This window comes from Cervus elaphus, chromosome 31 (assembly GCF_910594005.1).
Source record: "Cervus elaphus chromosome 31, mCerEla1.1, whole genome shotgun sequence".
NCBI lineage: Eukaryota > Metazoa > Chordata > Mammalia > Artiodactyla > Cervidae > Cervus > Cervus elaphus.
In genome coordinates, this window is record NC_057845.1 from 43,099,012 (window position 1) to 43,113,012 (window position 14,001).

General features: G+C 39.7%; 2 protein-coding genes across 5 annotated transcripts in view; one reads left to right on the plus strand and one right to left on the minus strand.

The window, feature by feature from the left end:
• CMSS1 (cms1 ribosomal small subunit homolog) overlaps positions 1-14,001 on the plus strand; it is a 372,794-nt gene that overhangs the window by 21,254 nt on the left and 337,539 nt on the right. The window lies entirely within an intron of this gene.
• FILIP1L (filamin A interacting protein 1 like) overlaps positions 1-14,001 on the minus strand; it is a 293,518-nt gene that overhangs the window by 9,623 nt on the left and 269,894 nt on the right. For 2 of the 3 annotated variants that reach the window (XM_043892563.1, XM_043892564.1), the window contains one exon: positions 6,233-9,378. In XM_043892563.1, coding sequence (XP_043748498.1) covers positions 6,582-9,378 — 2,797 coding nt within the window. In that variant the 3' untranslated portion in view covers positions 6,233-6,581. Of the gene's footprint in view, positions 1-6,232; positions 9,379-14,001 lie in introns of those variants that run through there. The other variant, XM_043892565.1, reaches the window with a different exon arrangement.

Sequence of the window (14,001 nt, forward strand, 5' to 3'; positions counted from 1 at the left end):
CCTTTCGCTGTAGATCACTAGATTGGAGCAGAGAATTCTCTCCAGGTAGAGCAGCGGAGAGGAGGCAGGGTGTGTGTACACACAGACATGTGTGTATGCAGGCGTGTTCCCAGTGTTCTGGCTGAAGTGGCAGACTGTTAGGCAGAGCGCAGGCAGCTGATGTTAGTTGCCCTGTCTGTGTTCTGAGCAGGATTAGATGTGATTTATTATGCTTCCCCCTTGCGCTGAGACAGCTTCATCTCTAAAATTGTGATGATATCCACTTTACAGGGTTATTATGAAATAAAATAACAGTGTATAAAGCATTAGTTTTCTCTGATCTCACTACCCAGAGAACTTCTTTGAGGACAGCGTGCCCCTAGCATGGTAGTCAAGGACCTTCAGGTTCTGACAGTACTGTGCCCTTTGCATCTTGTTGTTCAGTCGCTCAGTTGTGTCCAACTCTTTGTGACCACTCCCCAGCCGTGCCGACATCAGCCACACTTCATCACTCACTGTTCCTTGAATGCTGGTTTTCTGCTCTCCTGCCTGCCCCCGTACCTCTGCTCTGAGATCCTCCTAGAATCTCTATCCCAGTTTTCCTTCTCTCGCAGACAGCTACCTCTCCTCCAGTCAGATCATATCTGTGTCTGAAACCTGACCTGTGAGCCCTGTCCAGGGTAATCTCCTCCTCCTCCAAAGGCCTGTAGAACTTGCTCTCTATAGGATTCCTTTTCTGTGGTGTGCTCTTAAGTACCTTTTAAGGTAGTTCTCAACTCTTGCCTTAGATTCTAAGTCTCATCACCTGCATAGCTGTCTTGCACAGCAATGAGTAAATATTAGGTGTTTCATAAATGTCTGTGGGTTCATTCTGTAAGTGATTTGTTGAGGAATGAATGGTGCTTGTATCCTCATAGAAGACATAGAATCACTTGTGATTATAAGCTAATACAAATGGGACTGAAACTCCTCAGAGGAGACTTTAGAAAGTTCTAAACAGTAAAGGGTTATTTCCCAAGTTCTTAGGAAATAACCTAAGGGTTATTTCCTGCTGAAACCCACCTTTCCCCCATTTTGCCAACCAAAGCAAAGTTGGTTGGTTGTCTAGTGTTCTCTCTATTTCTTCCAAAGGCATGTGAAGAATGGAAAGCTCATCTGAAAATGCTGGTTTGTAGTATGGTATCTTTGAAAGAGACAAAGGTAAAAGGTATTAATACAAATAAAAATGTTCAAATATGCATGTGCTCCAGGCCTATCTATCAAATTAGTAGAAGCAAGCCTTTTGCAATGAAACTCCTCAGTGCAGATTTTTAAAGTTGCTTTGAGGCTTGTTTTAGTCTGGTTCAAGATTCTTATCTCTGTATTCCAGACGTAGGAAGCTCTTGGAGGACAGTGAATCTTTCTCCTTAGTACCCGCCCCGTTCCGTTTGTCACTGTCAGTGGATTGATGCATTGTGTCCCTTGTGGTTCTTTGAAGAGGAGACACTAATGCTGAGATGCTGTGCATGTCACTGAGACAGGGGTGCTATGTCAGTAAACCTACTCTACCCTTCCAGAGGCCTGAAGAATGGCAGAGAGTGAGACAGCCTTTGTAGGTCTGTAGGGCCTATTGTTGATTATTCAGAGATGACTAGCCTTTGAAAAAAAAACAAAACTGATAGGCTAAAAAAAGGGTCTGTTTTAGGTAACCTCACAAAAATATCATACAGAACCATTTGGCTATGGGGGAGAAATGAACTCACTAAAATAAAACTTTCAGGCTTTCAAAAAAATTATCTCACATAACTAGATAAATTTTATTTCTCTTGACCAATAATTTTGTGACAAAAATAAATTTTAAAATGAGGCCACAAGAGGATTATCTGTCAGATTGCTGACTGCAGTGCTAAAGGTTAGCCCAGATTACATTTTTATGGCACTATTCTAACTGTTATAAAACCTGGTATCCTGATAGAATATTGACAGATTTGTATGTGTTGCCATATGAACAGCATTAATTTATTATCAGATTATAAGGTACTTAGAAGTGTGTTAGCTGGTTGACTTGCTCAGCTCCCTAAGGATTCTTTATCCTACAGCCGTGCCTTTGGGGGTGCCTGCTCTGACTGCACAGTAGAAGGATCCACCAGTTGCAAAGGAGAGGACTTGGAGCTTAATCTAAATGAAAATGAGTTTTAAGGAGTTTTAAGGTCTGGGGATTTTATTGAACCACTTATCTTCCTTATTCTTTCTTGGATTTGCTTCACTGTGGCCTAAGGTGAATGGAGTCCTTTGTTTTGGCTCATCCAAACTGCTCTCTTTAATGTGTGTTCTGGACCATTCCCAAGAAATGCTTGTAGGGTTATGTTGAGGCCCAGGGACCTGAAGGTGAAACAGAGCTTGTAGTTGTCAGACAGCCTGCTACTGCTCAAAGATTCAGACATCTTTGCTTTGCTACTGTTGTAAAACTGGGAACCTTCCCACCTTATAAGATGGCAGTTTCTATTGAGCTCTTCTTTTGAATAAAAAGAAAACCTGGAGAATAAGCCATCTGTTTGTTATGCCAGCCACTAGAGGGTGGAATGGTCACACTTCCTGAAACAGGTGTAATTCATTCTGATAAGAGCAAGACTAGAGTCAGAAGTATTTGCTAGTGTTTATCAATATATCAATAGAAATGTCGAAAACAATGGAATTCCTTCTTTGTGTGTGTGTGTGCTGAGGGGCTTTAGTCATGTCGAACTCTTTGCAGTGCTATGGACTGTAGCCTACCAGGCTCCTCTATCCATGGGATTCTCCAGGCAAGAATACTGGAGTGGGTTGCCTTGCTCTTCTCCAGGGGATCTTCCTGACCCAAGGATCAGACCTGTGTCTCTTATGTCTCCTGCATTGGCAGGTGGGTTCTTCACCATCAGTGCTGCCTGGGAAGCCCAATTCCTTCTTTAGGTACATAGTAATCAGCAGAGGAACTTGTTAAACAATGCAGCTTCCTGGGCTCTACCCTCAGAGATTGGGATTTGATAGCCCTGGGTGGGACATCAGGGGATTTTCATAATGTGTTTTGAATTTTACTTTGAGAAATGTAGATCCTATTGTTTTGGGCATGCATTATTGCCTAATTACTTTCTCTCTTAGGATTTCAAAGCAAAATGATTATCTGGAGGAAAAGACAACATCAGAGGCCAACATGTAGGGAAACTAGTGTGTTATTAAAGCTCTCTCCCTGCCTTTGTCTAACAAGTTTCAAAGGAGACTCACTTGGTAAAGATTAAGAATCAAAACAGCTGTGAAAAATGTTTTTGTGTGGAGTTATATTTTAGTCAATAAAGATCACAGAATCCTTATACTTCAAGTCTAAAAATTTTAAATTAAATACCCCTTTTATGGTCATCTCACAGTGCAATCTAGTTTATCCTTTGCCTAATGTCGTGGCATTCTGAAATGTAGTTGTAGAAACTCTCTAACTACTGATAGAATTTATATAATCCTGTCATCATCTTGAACACATAAAGAGACTTTCCTTTGTATATAAAGATCCAGTTGTAATGTACAATGTCCTTCTTGTAAGGATGAGTTAGCAGTGGCCTCCTTGGGAAAGCTTTGCAAATGGTCTTAAAAGGCAAGAAGAATGTCATTAAAATAAAATGACAAAATAAAATAAAATGTCACAAAATAAAATCATTCAAAACTGTGATAGAATGCTGCAGCGCAAAAAGTTAAAAGGATCAGGGACTGAGTAAATGAATCTTGGTTCTGAAGCTAGGACCTCAGATGAAATGAAAGGAAGATATTTTTTCAGATGTTTATAGAAATAGTCATGTCTCCTATGACCCTCTTAAGGGCCTTCTTTTCATCAAGAACACAACCCTCCACTTTCACATATCTCATATGAAGATTTTCCAGTGACATTTCCTCTCTCCTTCCTAATTTTCAGGGTTTGTCTGTGATTTTATGTGAAATAAAAAGAAAGTCCTGGAACTCACATACACATACGCACACACAAGCACACAGAGTTGTGAAGGAGTATGTTTGAAGGTAAAGCCCAGTAATCTAGTCTGTGTCGCTCTTTGCATGACTTTATGGAAAAGAAACTTTTTAAAGAGATGATGCTCTCTTTACCATAAACTTTGATTAGTAGCACTTTTAGTAATCTATATATGTTATTAATACAACAGTGTTAATAAATTTTCATGTGGATATGAATTGTTACACTGAAGTAGTCCTAGTAGAGGAACCTCTAAAAGAGGTTCAGCTCCTTGAAAGTCAGGTGGATTTCCAATAATATTAAATTACTTGGGAAGCCTATTTGTAGTTAATATCTGGAGCAGGATGATGAAATGAGAATTTGTGCATTATAATCATAGAGCACAGGACTTGGGATATTAACTTTATTATATAAAATCCTTACAAGACAGTGCAACTAATGAATGGTCCAGAGCCTCTCAAACTCTTAGTTACAAGTGTGCCAAAAATGGATCTTTTCCTCAGTACTTGGGGCAGCTGGGAGGAACCCAGGGGTGACAGGAGTCCCTCAGGTCATCGCCTCTGCCTCTTCATCCATCCAGTGTGTTTTCTGTTCGTGTCATTATGTGACAAAAGCTGGTAAGTGCTGGGAAGACTTTGTATTTTAATTCTTTCCAGTTTCTGTTTATTATTAGTTGATTATAAACTATTTCTGTTTTTTATTAGTTGATCACTGTTCACCAAAACTGTATATGTACTCTCTTTATTATTATCTTAAAAGATATCCCATGTAGCAACATTATCAGTGTCTACTTTAAAAGATGTAAAATAACAGTTGTAGTTTCTTCTAAAGTTCTAATCCAAGGTAACTTAAAAATAAAAACAGTTTTGGAAAACATTTAGACTGTCATGTATTTTGTAATACAGTTGGGTCACTGCCGATTCCCAAGATAAATGTGTTTAAACAGAAGCTTTCTCATTCATCACTAACCTCAGCTTTCATCCAAATTTATTTAATGATGATGCAAGCCCACAGTGTTGGTGTTGCAGTTCATCACCATGGAAGTGTTTCTGTCAACAAATCCTTGCTTTGCTATCATGAAATTGATTTTGCAGAGAAAGGAGGATAATTGTGAAAGATGCCTCTTACTTCTAAAGATCTTCACAGTTTTCCTGGGTGTCTAAATGAATTGTGTTTAAAATCAATAACTGGCAATAAAATTGACCACACTGAATTAACAGTTATGAGGTTGGAAAAGGGAAAATGGCAGTGAGCTACTTTGTCTGAAATCATGTTTTTGGAATGTGGCTTGGGGACCAGATTTGTAATATGAAATGTTCCTCTGAAAGCTGTTGTTCTCTGCTACAGAGGTACAGATTATGCTGACAGTCTCAGTATCAGAATTCCTAGGATGCTTTTATTTTTTTTTAAGGATTACTGAGTATTTCTCACCTACCTTGAAAATCACGTAACAATAATCACAGAAGAAACTTCCTCAACTAACATGCAGTATTTTAAAAAATATGCCTTTTCTATAACTTATGTTTGTAACTATCTTTGCTTTTTATTTGCTTGTTGGGAGGTTAAAAAAAAAAAAGTGCAACAACCTACAATTAAGTTTAAGCTTCTGAATGCAGACCACTAACAAGCAAGGTAGGAAGCAGCTACCTTAAGTAATTCAAACTGTTCTGGGAGCCAAATAGAAGAAAGGAACAATAATGACATTTTTGGTTCGAAGCAGAGTGTTCAAGAGCATGTGTTTTAGTGGCTGATTCTAGGTTTAGATGTAGACAAACATTTTAAGGGGATTTTTAATGTATGGTAGAAAGACAGTCTACTGTTCATTGTCAAGGTAACTTGTGTTTGCAAATGTGCTTTTTCTGGCTTCCTAACACACTTTTTACTTTCACCTGACATGCCTCAGCTCATACATGTTCACAAAAGCAAATTAATATTATTTTATTCAGCAATTATGAGTAAGCATTTTATTAAGTTCCTAAATTCCTAATATGTGCTAAATACTGTGCTGGGCACCAGGGATATTAGGATACATCTCAAGCGTGAAGTCAAGTTTGCTCCTGTGAGATCTTGTAGTTCACCTTGAAATCAAAGAGCCATAAAATTTTATTTATTTCAACTACTTCCTTCTCCTCTAATACGTGATCAGAAGTTGACTATAAATGGGAAATAGATCCTGTTTGTTTTTAATGAAGAATGAATAGACATTATAAACAGGAAATAAAATTCTATTATACATGCAAAAAAACACACACACACAGAATGACCAAAAGAAAATTCAGCAAGCAATGGTAAAAATAACAAATTATTTACTGCTTTATAATGTTAAAGTATTTCACCAAGACAAGTTGCAGTCAAATTAATGTGAGTTATGGAAAATGAAATACATAAAGATGTATTTAAACAAGTGCAGACTAAATATTTTCCATACAGGGTATGTAAATGAAAAGATACACAGTAAGTGCACACTTGATATGACTATGCAGGCAACACTTAGTTAGTTTCAGATACTCTTGGATAGTTCATGCATAAACCTTCCCAAAGTACAAGTTCAGCAGTCTTTGGGGGGATGTGGAGGGATAATTAAAAAGGACTGAGTTCCTTGCAATAATATCAGTATAAACCGGATAAGGAAGGGTCGTCAGTTATATATGTTACTTACTGTAATTTGTGATTGTCGAGGAAGAGGTGTGGCTGTTGGTGTGATAGTAATACTGCTGGTGACTTTATTGGTGGCTTTGTTTAGTGCCCCATTAGTTAAGCCTTGAGTTCTGTTATCCTGCAGTGGTGTTGAAGGGCTGGCAGGTCTCACGGGGCTGGCTACAGCTTGCATGTAAGGACTTCCTAAGTGAATGTGGATTTTATTATCCTCAGTAGTTATCACACTTGAACTGTTACTGTTTGAACGTTGAAACTGCCATGATGACTGCCGGTCAGGGGAGACTCTGAAAATTGCGTGCTTGGCACTGATTTCTATCGGCTCAGGAGAGCGTCCCTGCTCAGGGGAGCTAGCTGAACCAGTAACAGCCAAAACCTGAATAGGTGACATTGTCCTTTCTGGAGTTATAGAACCACAGGACTCTGGGGTCTGTGCCCTGGCAAAGGTTGCCATGGTAATTGGGGACATGCCTTGCTCTAAATTCATCAGGCCTTCAGCAGAGGTTTTTGATTTCACTGGTGTTATGGAGGCATTTTGGAGGATGGTGATCCTTTGCTTTGGGGTGCCACAGTTTGGTATCACTGCAGTGCTTGTGTAAGAGTGAGGACCCTCTGTGGTCGGACTTGTGATTTCAAGAGTGGCTGTGTTTTGGACATGGTCTGGAGTAACCTTTATGTGAAGTGGCTGCCCAGGTGTGTGGCTGAGGACTAAATCTCCGGGTTGCACGAAGCTGCCATTGGGTTTAGTCTGTATTTTGCCATTCTGAGGATGGCCCTCCTTGGACTTCATCCAAGGAATCCAGAGCTTCCTGTTAACAGGACAGGGAGTAGATGAGTTGCATTTGAAGGAAAGCACAGACTCTTCCTCATTAGGGTCCTCATCCTGGTCCTCACTCTCCTCATATAACTGACCATTGATGACTGCTCGTTCCAGAGGAATGAGGCTCTTATAATCAGGTGGCTCACTGTCTACTGCTTCTGTCTGAACTTCTTTAGAAAATACTTGAGGGTCAGAGATTCTTCTTCCGTTGAGACTGGGCCGGAGGCTCTTACTGAAGTGACGATACCGCTCTAACTCTTTAGTGAGGTTTTCAATCTCTCTTCCTAGATCTCTGTTCCTGTTCTCTTGTTGGTTGAGCTTCTTTTGCAGAACTGAGTGATCTCCCTGGAGGTGACATATCAGGTCCTCAGTCGCCATGTATTCATGAATTTTCTCTTTCAGTGCATCCACTTCTCTTGAGAGGTGACCTGACTTAGCTTCTTCTTCTTGAAGCCTTTTGAAAAGCCATTGTTCATGGCTGGACTCTGTCTTTTCTGCTAACTTGTACTTGGCAAGTTCCATTTTAACATGCTCCAGCTCTTCAGATAAAAATTGAGCTTTGTCACGTTCATTAGCATACCTTCGTTCCAGAGTCTCGTACTCATCTTCTGTTTTCATGAGGTCATCCTCGATGGCTTTCATATCCTTTAACTTCAGTTTCAGTCTATCCACTTCTTGAGAAAGCTCTTTAATCTTATTGTTCTCTTGGTGTAATGCTATTGTGGATTTACCAGAATCCTGATTTAATTTGTTTTTTGGGAAATCTTTCTCAATTGCTTCCAGGGATTGAAGCCTATTTTTCAACACATTAACCTTGGACAGGAGATCATTTCCTTTCTCTTCTTCTGCCTTCAGTTTGTTTTTTAGATCATCTCTCTCTTTGGTTACACTGTACATTTTCTCTTCCACGTCAGTTTTGGACTTCAGTGCCCTTTTAGTTTCCTCAATTAACTTCTCAGTAACTGTTGTCACTTTATTTTGCTCCACTTGAAGCTGAGAAGCAGCAGCTTGTAACTTATCTTCAGTTTGCTTTAATTTTTCACTCATTGTTTTCCGTTCATCTACCAGCATCACAGTTAATGTTTTCAATTTAGTTAAATCCTCTTTTAAGGTGAATTCTGTCTTTTCCAGACGACTTTCAATGGCTTCCAGCTCTTTGATCCTTATCTTTAAACTCTCTAGTTCCTGAGACAGTTGCTTTGTGGTCATCCTTTCTTTTTCCAAATTGCATTTCAGCGAGTAGCACTCTTGTTTGCTTTTGCTGAAAGCATCTTCTAATTTTTCCAGAGCCATAATCCTTTTATTGAGTTTTTCAACCTCAATTTTAAAGTCTTTACTCTGTGATGTTTCCTTTTCTAGCCTCTTATTGAGATCTCTGCACTGCTCCTCCATTTTTATGAGCTCTTCATCCTTCCCTTCCATTTCTAGCACACGTTTCCTGAGCTCCTCCACCTCAGCCATGATACTAGAGTTTCCATATTCTCCCTTGTTAATTTTTTCTTTTATATCTTGCAGCTCTTCTTCTGCTTTTCGTAAAGACCTGTTTGTCTCTTCTAACTCATCAATTTGCCGGCTGAGTGCTGCCAGCTTTTGTCGAAGCTGGCGATTTTGGCTGTCCTCATTGGTGAGCTTCGCCATAATTGTTTCTTGGTTCTGGTGAAATTTTGTGGTCTGCGTTTGCAGTTCGTTCTCTAGTCTGGTTGCCTTCTGTTCTTCTTCCTGAGCTCTGGCTTCAGCAAGGGCTAGTTTTGCATGTGTTTCCTTTGCACTTGTGGTTAGGTCCTGGATTTTCTGTCTTTGCAGGGCAAGTTGTGCCGTCAGCCTTTGTTGTTCGTCCACCACCATCAAAGCAAAAGACTTCAGTTTGGTCAGCTCCTCTTTCAGGGCGGTGACCCTCTTCTCTTTTTCTTGCTCCTTCTTCTCCTGGGACTCAGTTTCTTGGTCAATCAGCCTTTTTAATCTGAAAAATACAAGAGCGCATTCTATTTTGTAACTGGTGCTTTAGTAACTTATGGGCTATGAGTAAACATGTATGTAATTTAGACAGTATCAACTCATACAGTAATGGAAAGGAGTTCCTGAATTTGATGGGGGTGGGGAATCTTGGCTCTTTTTTTTTCACTTCCTGCTTTCTTCCCACCCCTCATTGATTGCTAACAGTTTTAGTTCACCAGGAGCCTTAGTAAAAGAGTAAGGACAAGAATGTTTGGTTTAAATTGCTTGTGTAAAATATAATCAATAGACACTGTAGCCTGAAGGTTGTAAAAATAAGCATAAGCTTGAGACTCACTTGCACCAAGCTTCAAGACTGGCCCTCCTCATACCAACTAATTAACCTGGGCAGTTATTTAACATCCCCTGGGCTTCAGTTTCCTCTGTGAAAACTGGAGGTGATAACTTTATTATCCAGGGGCCATTTGTGAAAATTAAATGAGATAATTCATCTAAGATTCTCACAGTGCTGACCCATAAGCATTTGAGTTTTGTTGCTGTTGATCTGCTTTATTAATGTGGTTATTATTTGTATTTATCAAATGGTTTGCTTGAAACATTATGTGATTACTAATGTTTGATTGGCTTCCTTATTCTTAGTTAAGATTAAATTTATCCACATTGCTTATAAGTTAGGCACTTTACTAATGGACCTATTTGCCAGTTTAAGCTTGGTTTACACTAGCCTGCCATTGTGTCAGGAACCCATACACATCTATGTTTGTTCCTACAGTGGATGGTAGCTGAAGGAGAGGAACTGACGAGTACCTGAAGGGGGTTAGGGTCTTCATAACATACGGGAGAGCGTGGGCTTTGATACAGAAGAGCTTGATGAGTGTCAGGTGTTAGACATGATGAAGGAAAAGATCTCATCAGGAACCTTTTTGAATCATGAGTCCTTTGAATGATGACTTTGATAACATGTTATTTTTTTTCTTTATGTTTTAAATTTGTCAACAAAACATGGAAGACATATTGCATGCAGTATAAACTCTCTTCCACACACTTTTTCCCTCAGTATTGAGGTCACAGTTTTAAATTTGTGGCACTCCTAATTACACTGGGAATGGCCTGATTATAGAGGATGTAATTACAGCTTTGCAGTATTGTTATAGAGAAGCTAAAATAGGATGGAATCCCTGAAGAATTTAACTGAAGGACTTGTCATGGGTGAAAAGTTGTAAATATTTGTTTTTTTGATCAAGCATAGAGAGTTTTAGTGTATCTTATCTACTAGGAATGAGTTAATTATCCAATGCAAGTCTTTAATCCTTGCCACAGAACTTTCTTTTTAAAATTGTTTAAGTATGTGAGAGAACATTGTACAGGGAAATTAACTTGGGGTATTCTTGGAAATAGAGTCCTTTTTGAGATTCGAATCTGCTCTTCTGTAATTACACTACGCAAGAGGCTATGTGTTTAAAATAATTGTATGATGTAAGAACTTTCAAACTTTTTTGCGGGGAGGATCCACTTTTAGTTTTTCCTGTTTTGAGAACCTGACAGGCTGGCCCAAGGGCTGTGGCCTGTGCAGTTCTGAGGAAGCCGGGGTGGGGTAGGTTGATGATCTAATCCACACTCTTGGCAGGAGGCTTGCCCAGGGCTTCTGGCCCTGTCCCATTCCCATCTGATACACATGGGAACCTGAGAAGAGAAGCATGGCGGCTCCCTCCTGAAAGGTAGTGGGACTTCACAGCTCAGCGGCAGAGTCCATGGTAAACTGTGCCGGTGGTGAAGTCATTACAGAAACTGGCGAAGTTTCCTCCCACATGAGCATTAGGATGATATTTAACAATGCTGCAGTGAAATATTTTCCCCTCTCTACATCACAGTTCTTAGAATTTTATTAGAGAATAGTTTCACAAAAGCTTTTCAGGATTTCTTTTCAGCTTATTAAACAATGCCAAGTGCTGTTTCATTTTCATAAGAAGAAGGTATGTTTTCTTAGGATACAAGGAAGGGAAGATTGTGTGGAGTATGAGGAAAAGAACCTTAAAACTGAATGGCCATCAGTGGATCCTGGCATTGCCAAAACTGGCAAAAAAGAGTTTAAAGACATTTCAGTTGTTTCCACTGTGTTCAGTGTTTTCTTGGAGCAAGCATGATGCATCTTTTTCAGCATGGTGCAAGTTCATTTATTGTTTTCTGTAGTTTCTGAAAATCAGCTAGTATCCCCATCTGTTTCCAAGCTCCATTTTACATGGTTAGATACATAAAAGTGGCAATGTGAATACATATGTCTCAGCATTTCCTTACTACTTGTTTCTTAACAACCTGCTATTTCCCTGGACCAGTCCCATGAGCACACCTTAGGCTAGTCTGGTAAAGCCTTTCAGGGAAGAAGATAGGAATTTATATGCAGAAAGAGTTACACCCCCAACCATCAACCAGTTGAGCCCATGTTAGGAGGGAGGCCCTGATGGATCCATCCCAGGGCCAGTTGGGTGCCTGTTAGACACTGTGCTTGTTACACACCATCAGCTAGGCAGACCTTTGAATACTTCCATCGTGAGCTACCTAGACATGTGCACTAAGTGGGGTAATTAAGATAATGAATAGCCTTACATCTGTTCAGGTTTCACAGACAAATTAGTTTAGGTAAGAAGGTTTGCTGTCACAACTTGGCAATTGAGGGTCCCCTGAGGCAGCTTCCTTCCTTGGGATTTAAACCAAACAGTAATAGTTTTGTTTCTTTTATCTTTCTTTGCATGTTAACCGGTTTTAGGTATTGAAGCTGACTGACTTTATATGTAACAAGGTTATCATTGACTCTGGTTTTACTAGTAACAGCAGGGAAGTAAGTCTGAGAGCTTTTAATCAGGATACTCATAATCTTGAAAGCAGCACAGATCTTGAGATATCCAGATAGGAAATTCTTCCCGTCAGAACTGTGGGGTCAAATTATGGCTCCTTCTCCCATGAATAGTTCCAATTAATATGCCTTAGTGCCTTTTCCAATTGAGAGGTTTGTGTCATCTATGCTAGGGGTTCTTCATCTTCAGCACTACATTTTGGGCCAACTCATTCTTTATGGTGGGGGGCCTTGTAATATGTTTTAGCGGCGTTCTTGGTCTCTCACCAGTTGTGACATCCAAGATTATCTCCAGACACTGCCCAGTGTCTTCTGGGGTGCAGAACCACCCCCCCGTTGAAAACCACTGTGACCTACACCTGTGTGTGTGTTGTGTGTTTATAGACATGTGCATCTGTCAGTCTGTCATTAGAAGTTAGGCTCTCTACCTGTTCTTTACCAGTACTTCTGACAGTTTAACATTCAATTGAATCACCTAGGAATCTTGTTAAATGGTGAATTCCAATTCTCAAGGCAAAGAGTGGACCTCAACATTCGCATTATAACAAGTTCCCAGGTGATGTCAGGACTGACTAAGACTTTACTATTTATGTGTCAGATGTTTTCTAGTAATGGTATTCTGGCTGAATATTAACTTACCCAATTGTTCATTATTAATAATATCCCAAACTGTGGGTGGGTACAGCCTGTATTCCTGACCTACAGGGCCATCCATTTTTCTCACGGAGAACATCCAGTAGGACTAATGACTATCTAAATCTGTTGTTATTACTGGAAAAAATGACTTAAAATGCATATCAGAAGTGTTTGAGTTAGTAACTAAGTTTTCTCCTTTAAAAAAGGCAGTAAATAATTTTAGTTTCAACCCAAAGACTAAAATGTATGAGACTGTATAATGGCTACCTTTTAGGGCTGGTGACGTGCTGCCAAGCACTGAGCTGTCTTTAACTATAGCTGTTGGTTCTGATTCTCATGGTAAGCCTACAGGATTTGAGATTATTCTCTATTTTACAGAGAAAATGAAAATGGAGAGTCAGAAAGATCAGGAAGGGGCAGAGCCTGTTCTCTTTCCCCAACCACACTGCCTCTCTAACAGGAACACCAGCTACTTCATGGACCTGCTCCACATCTGGTGTCTTTCTCAAGGGACATTCTGTGTATTAGAGAAACTTACCAGCCTAAATAAAAATTCTCATTTATCATCGTGCTTACATTCTTTTTAGTTCATATCTCATAGAGCAGTGGTTTTCAAATGTTTCCTCTTATAGCTCCTAAAATAATTTTCTATTATGTACAATTAATTTGTTCATGTAAAGAATAATGATCTTGTTGTTTAGTTGCTAAGTTCTGTATGACTCTTTTGCAACCCCATGGACTGTAGCCCGCCAGGCTCCTCTGTCCATGGGATTTCCCAAGCAAGAATAGTGGAGTGAGTTGCCATTTGCTTCTCCAGGGGACCTTCCCGACCCAAGGATCAAACCTGTGTCTCCTGCATTGGCAGGTGGATTCTTTACCACTGAGAGCCACCAGGGAAGCCCAATTATAGCACTTTCTTTTAGTGAATGCTCTTTTTTACTTACTGAGGCATAATTGAAAGGTAATATCTAAAGCATGCAATGTGGTGATATACATATGAATTATGAAAGGATTCCCGACAGTAGCTCCATCACCTCACATACTCATCTTCTGTGTGTGTGTTACATACTCATCTTCTGTGTGTGTGTGTAAAAACACTCAGTTCTACTCTCTTAGCAAATTTCAATTATAAAATATGGTATT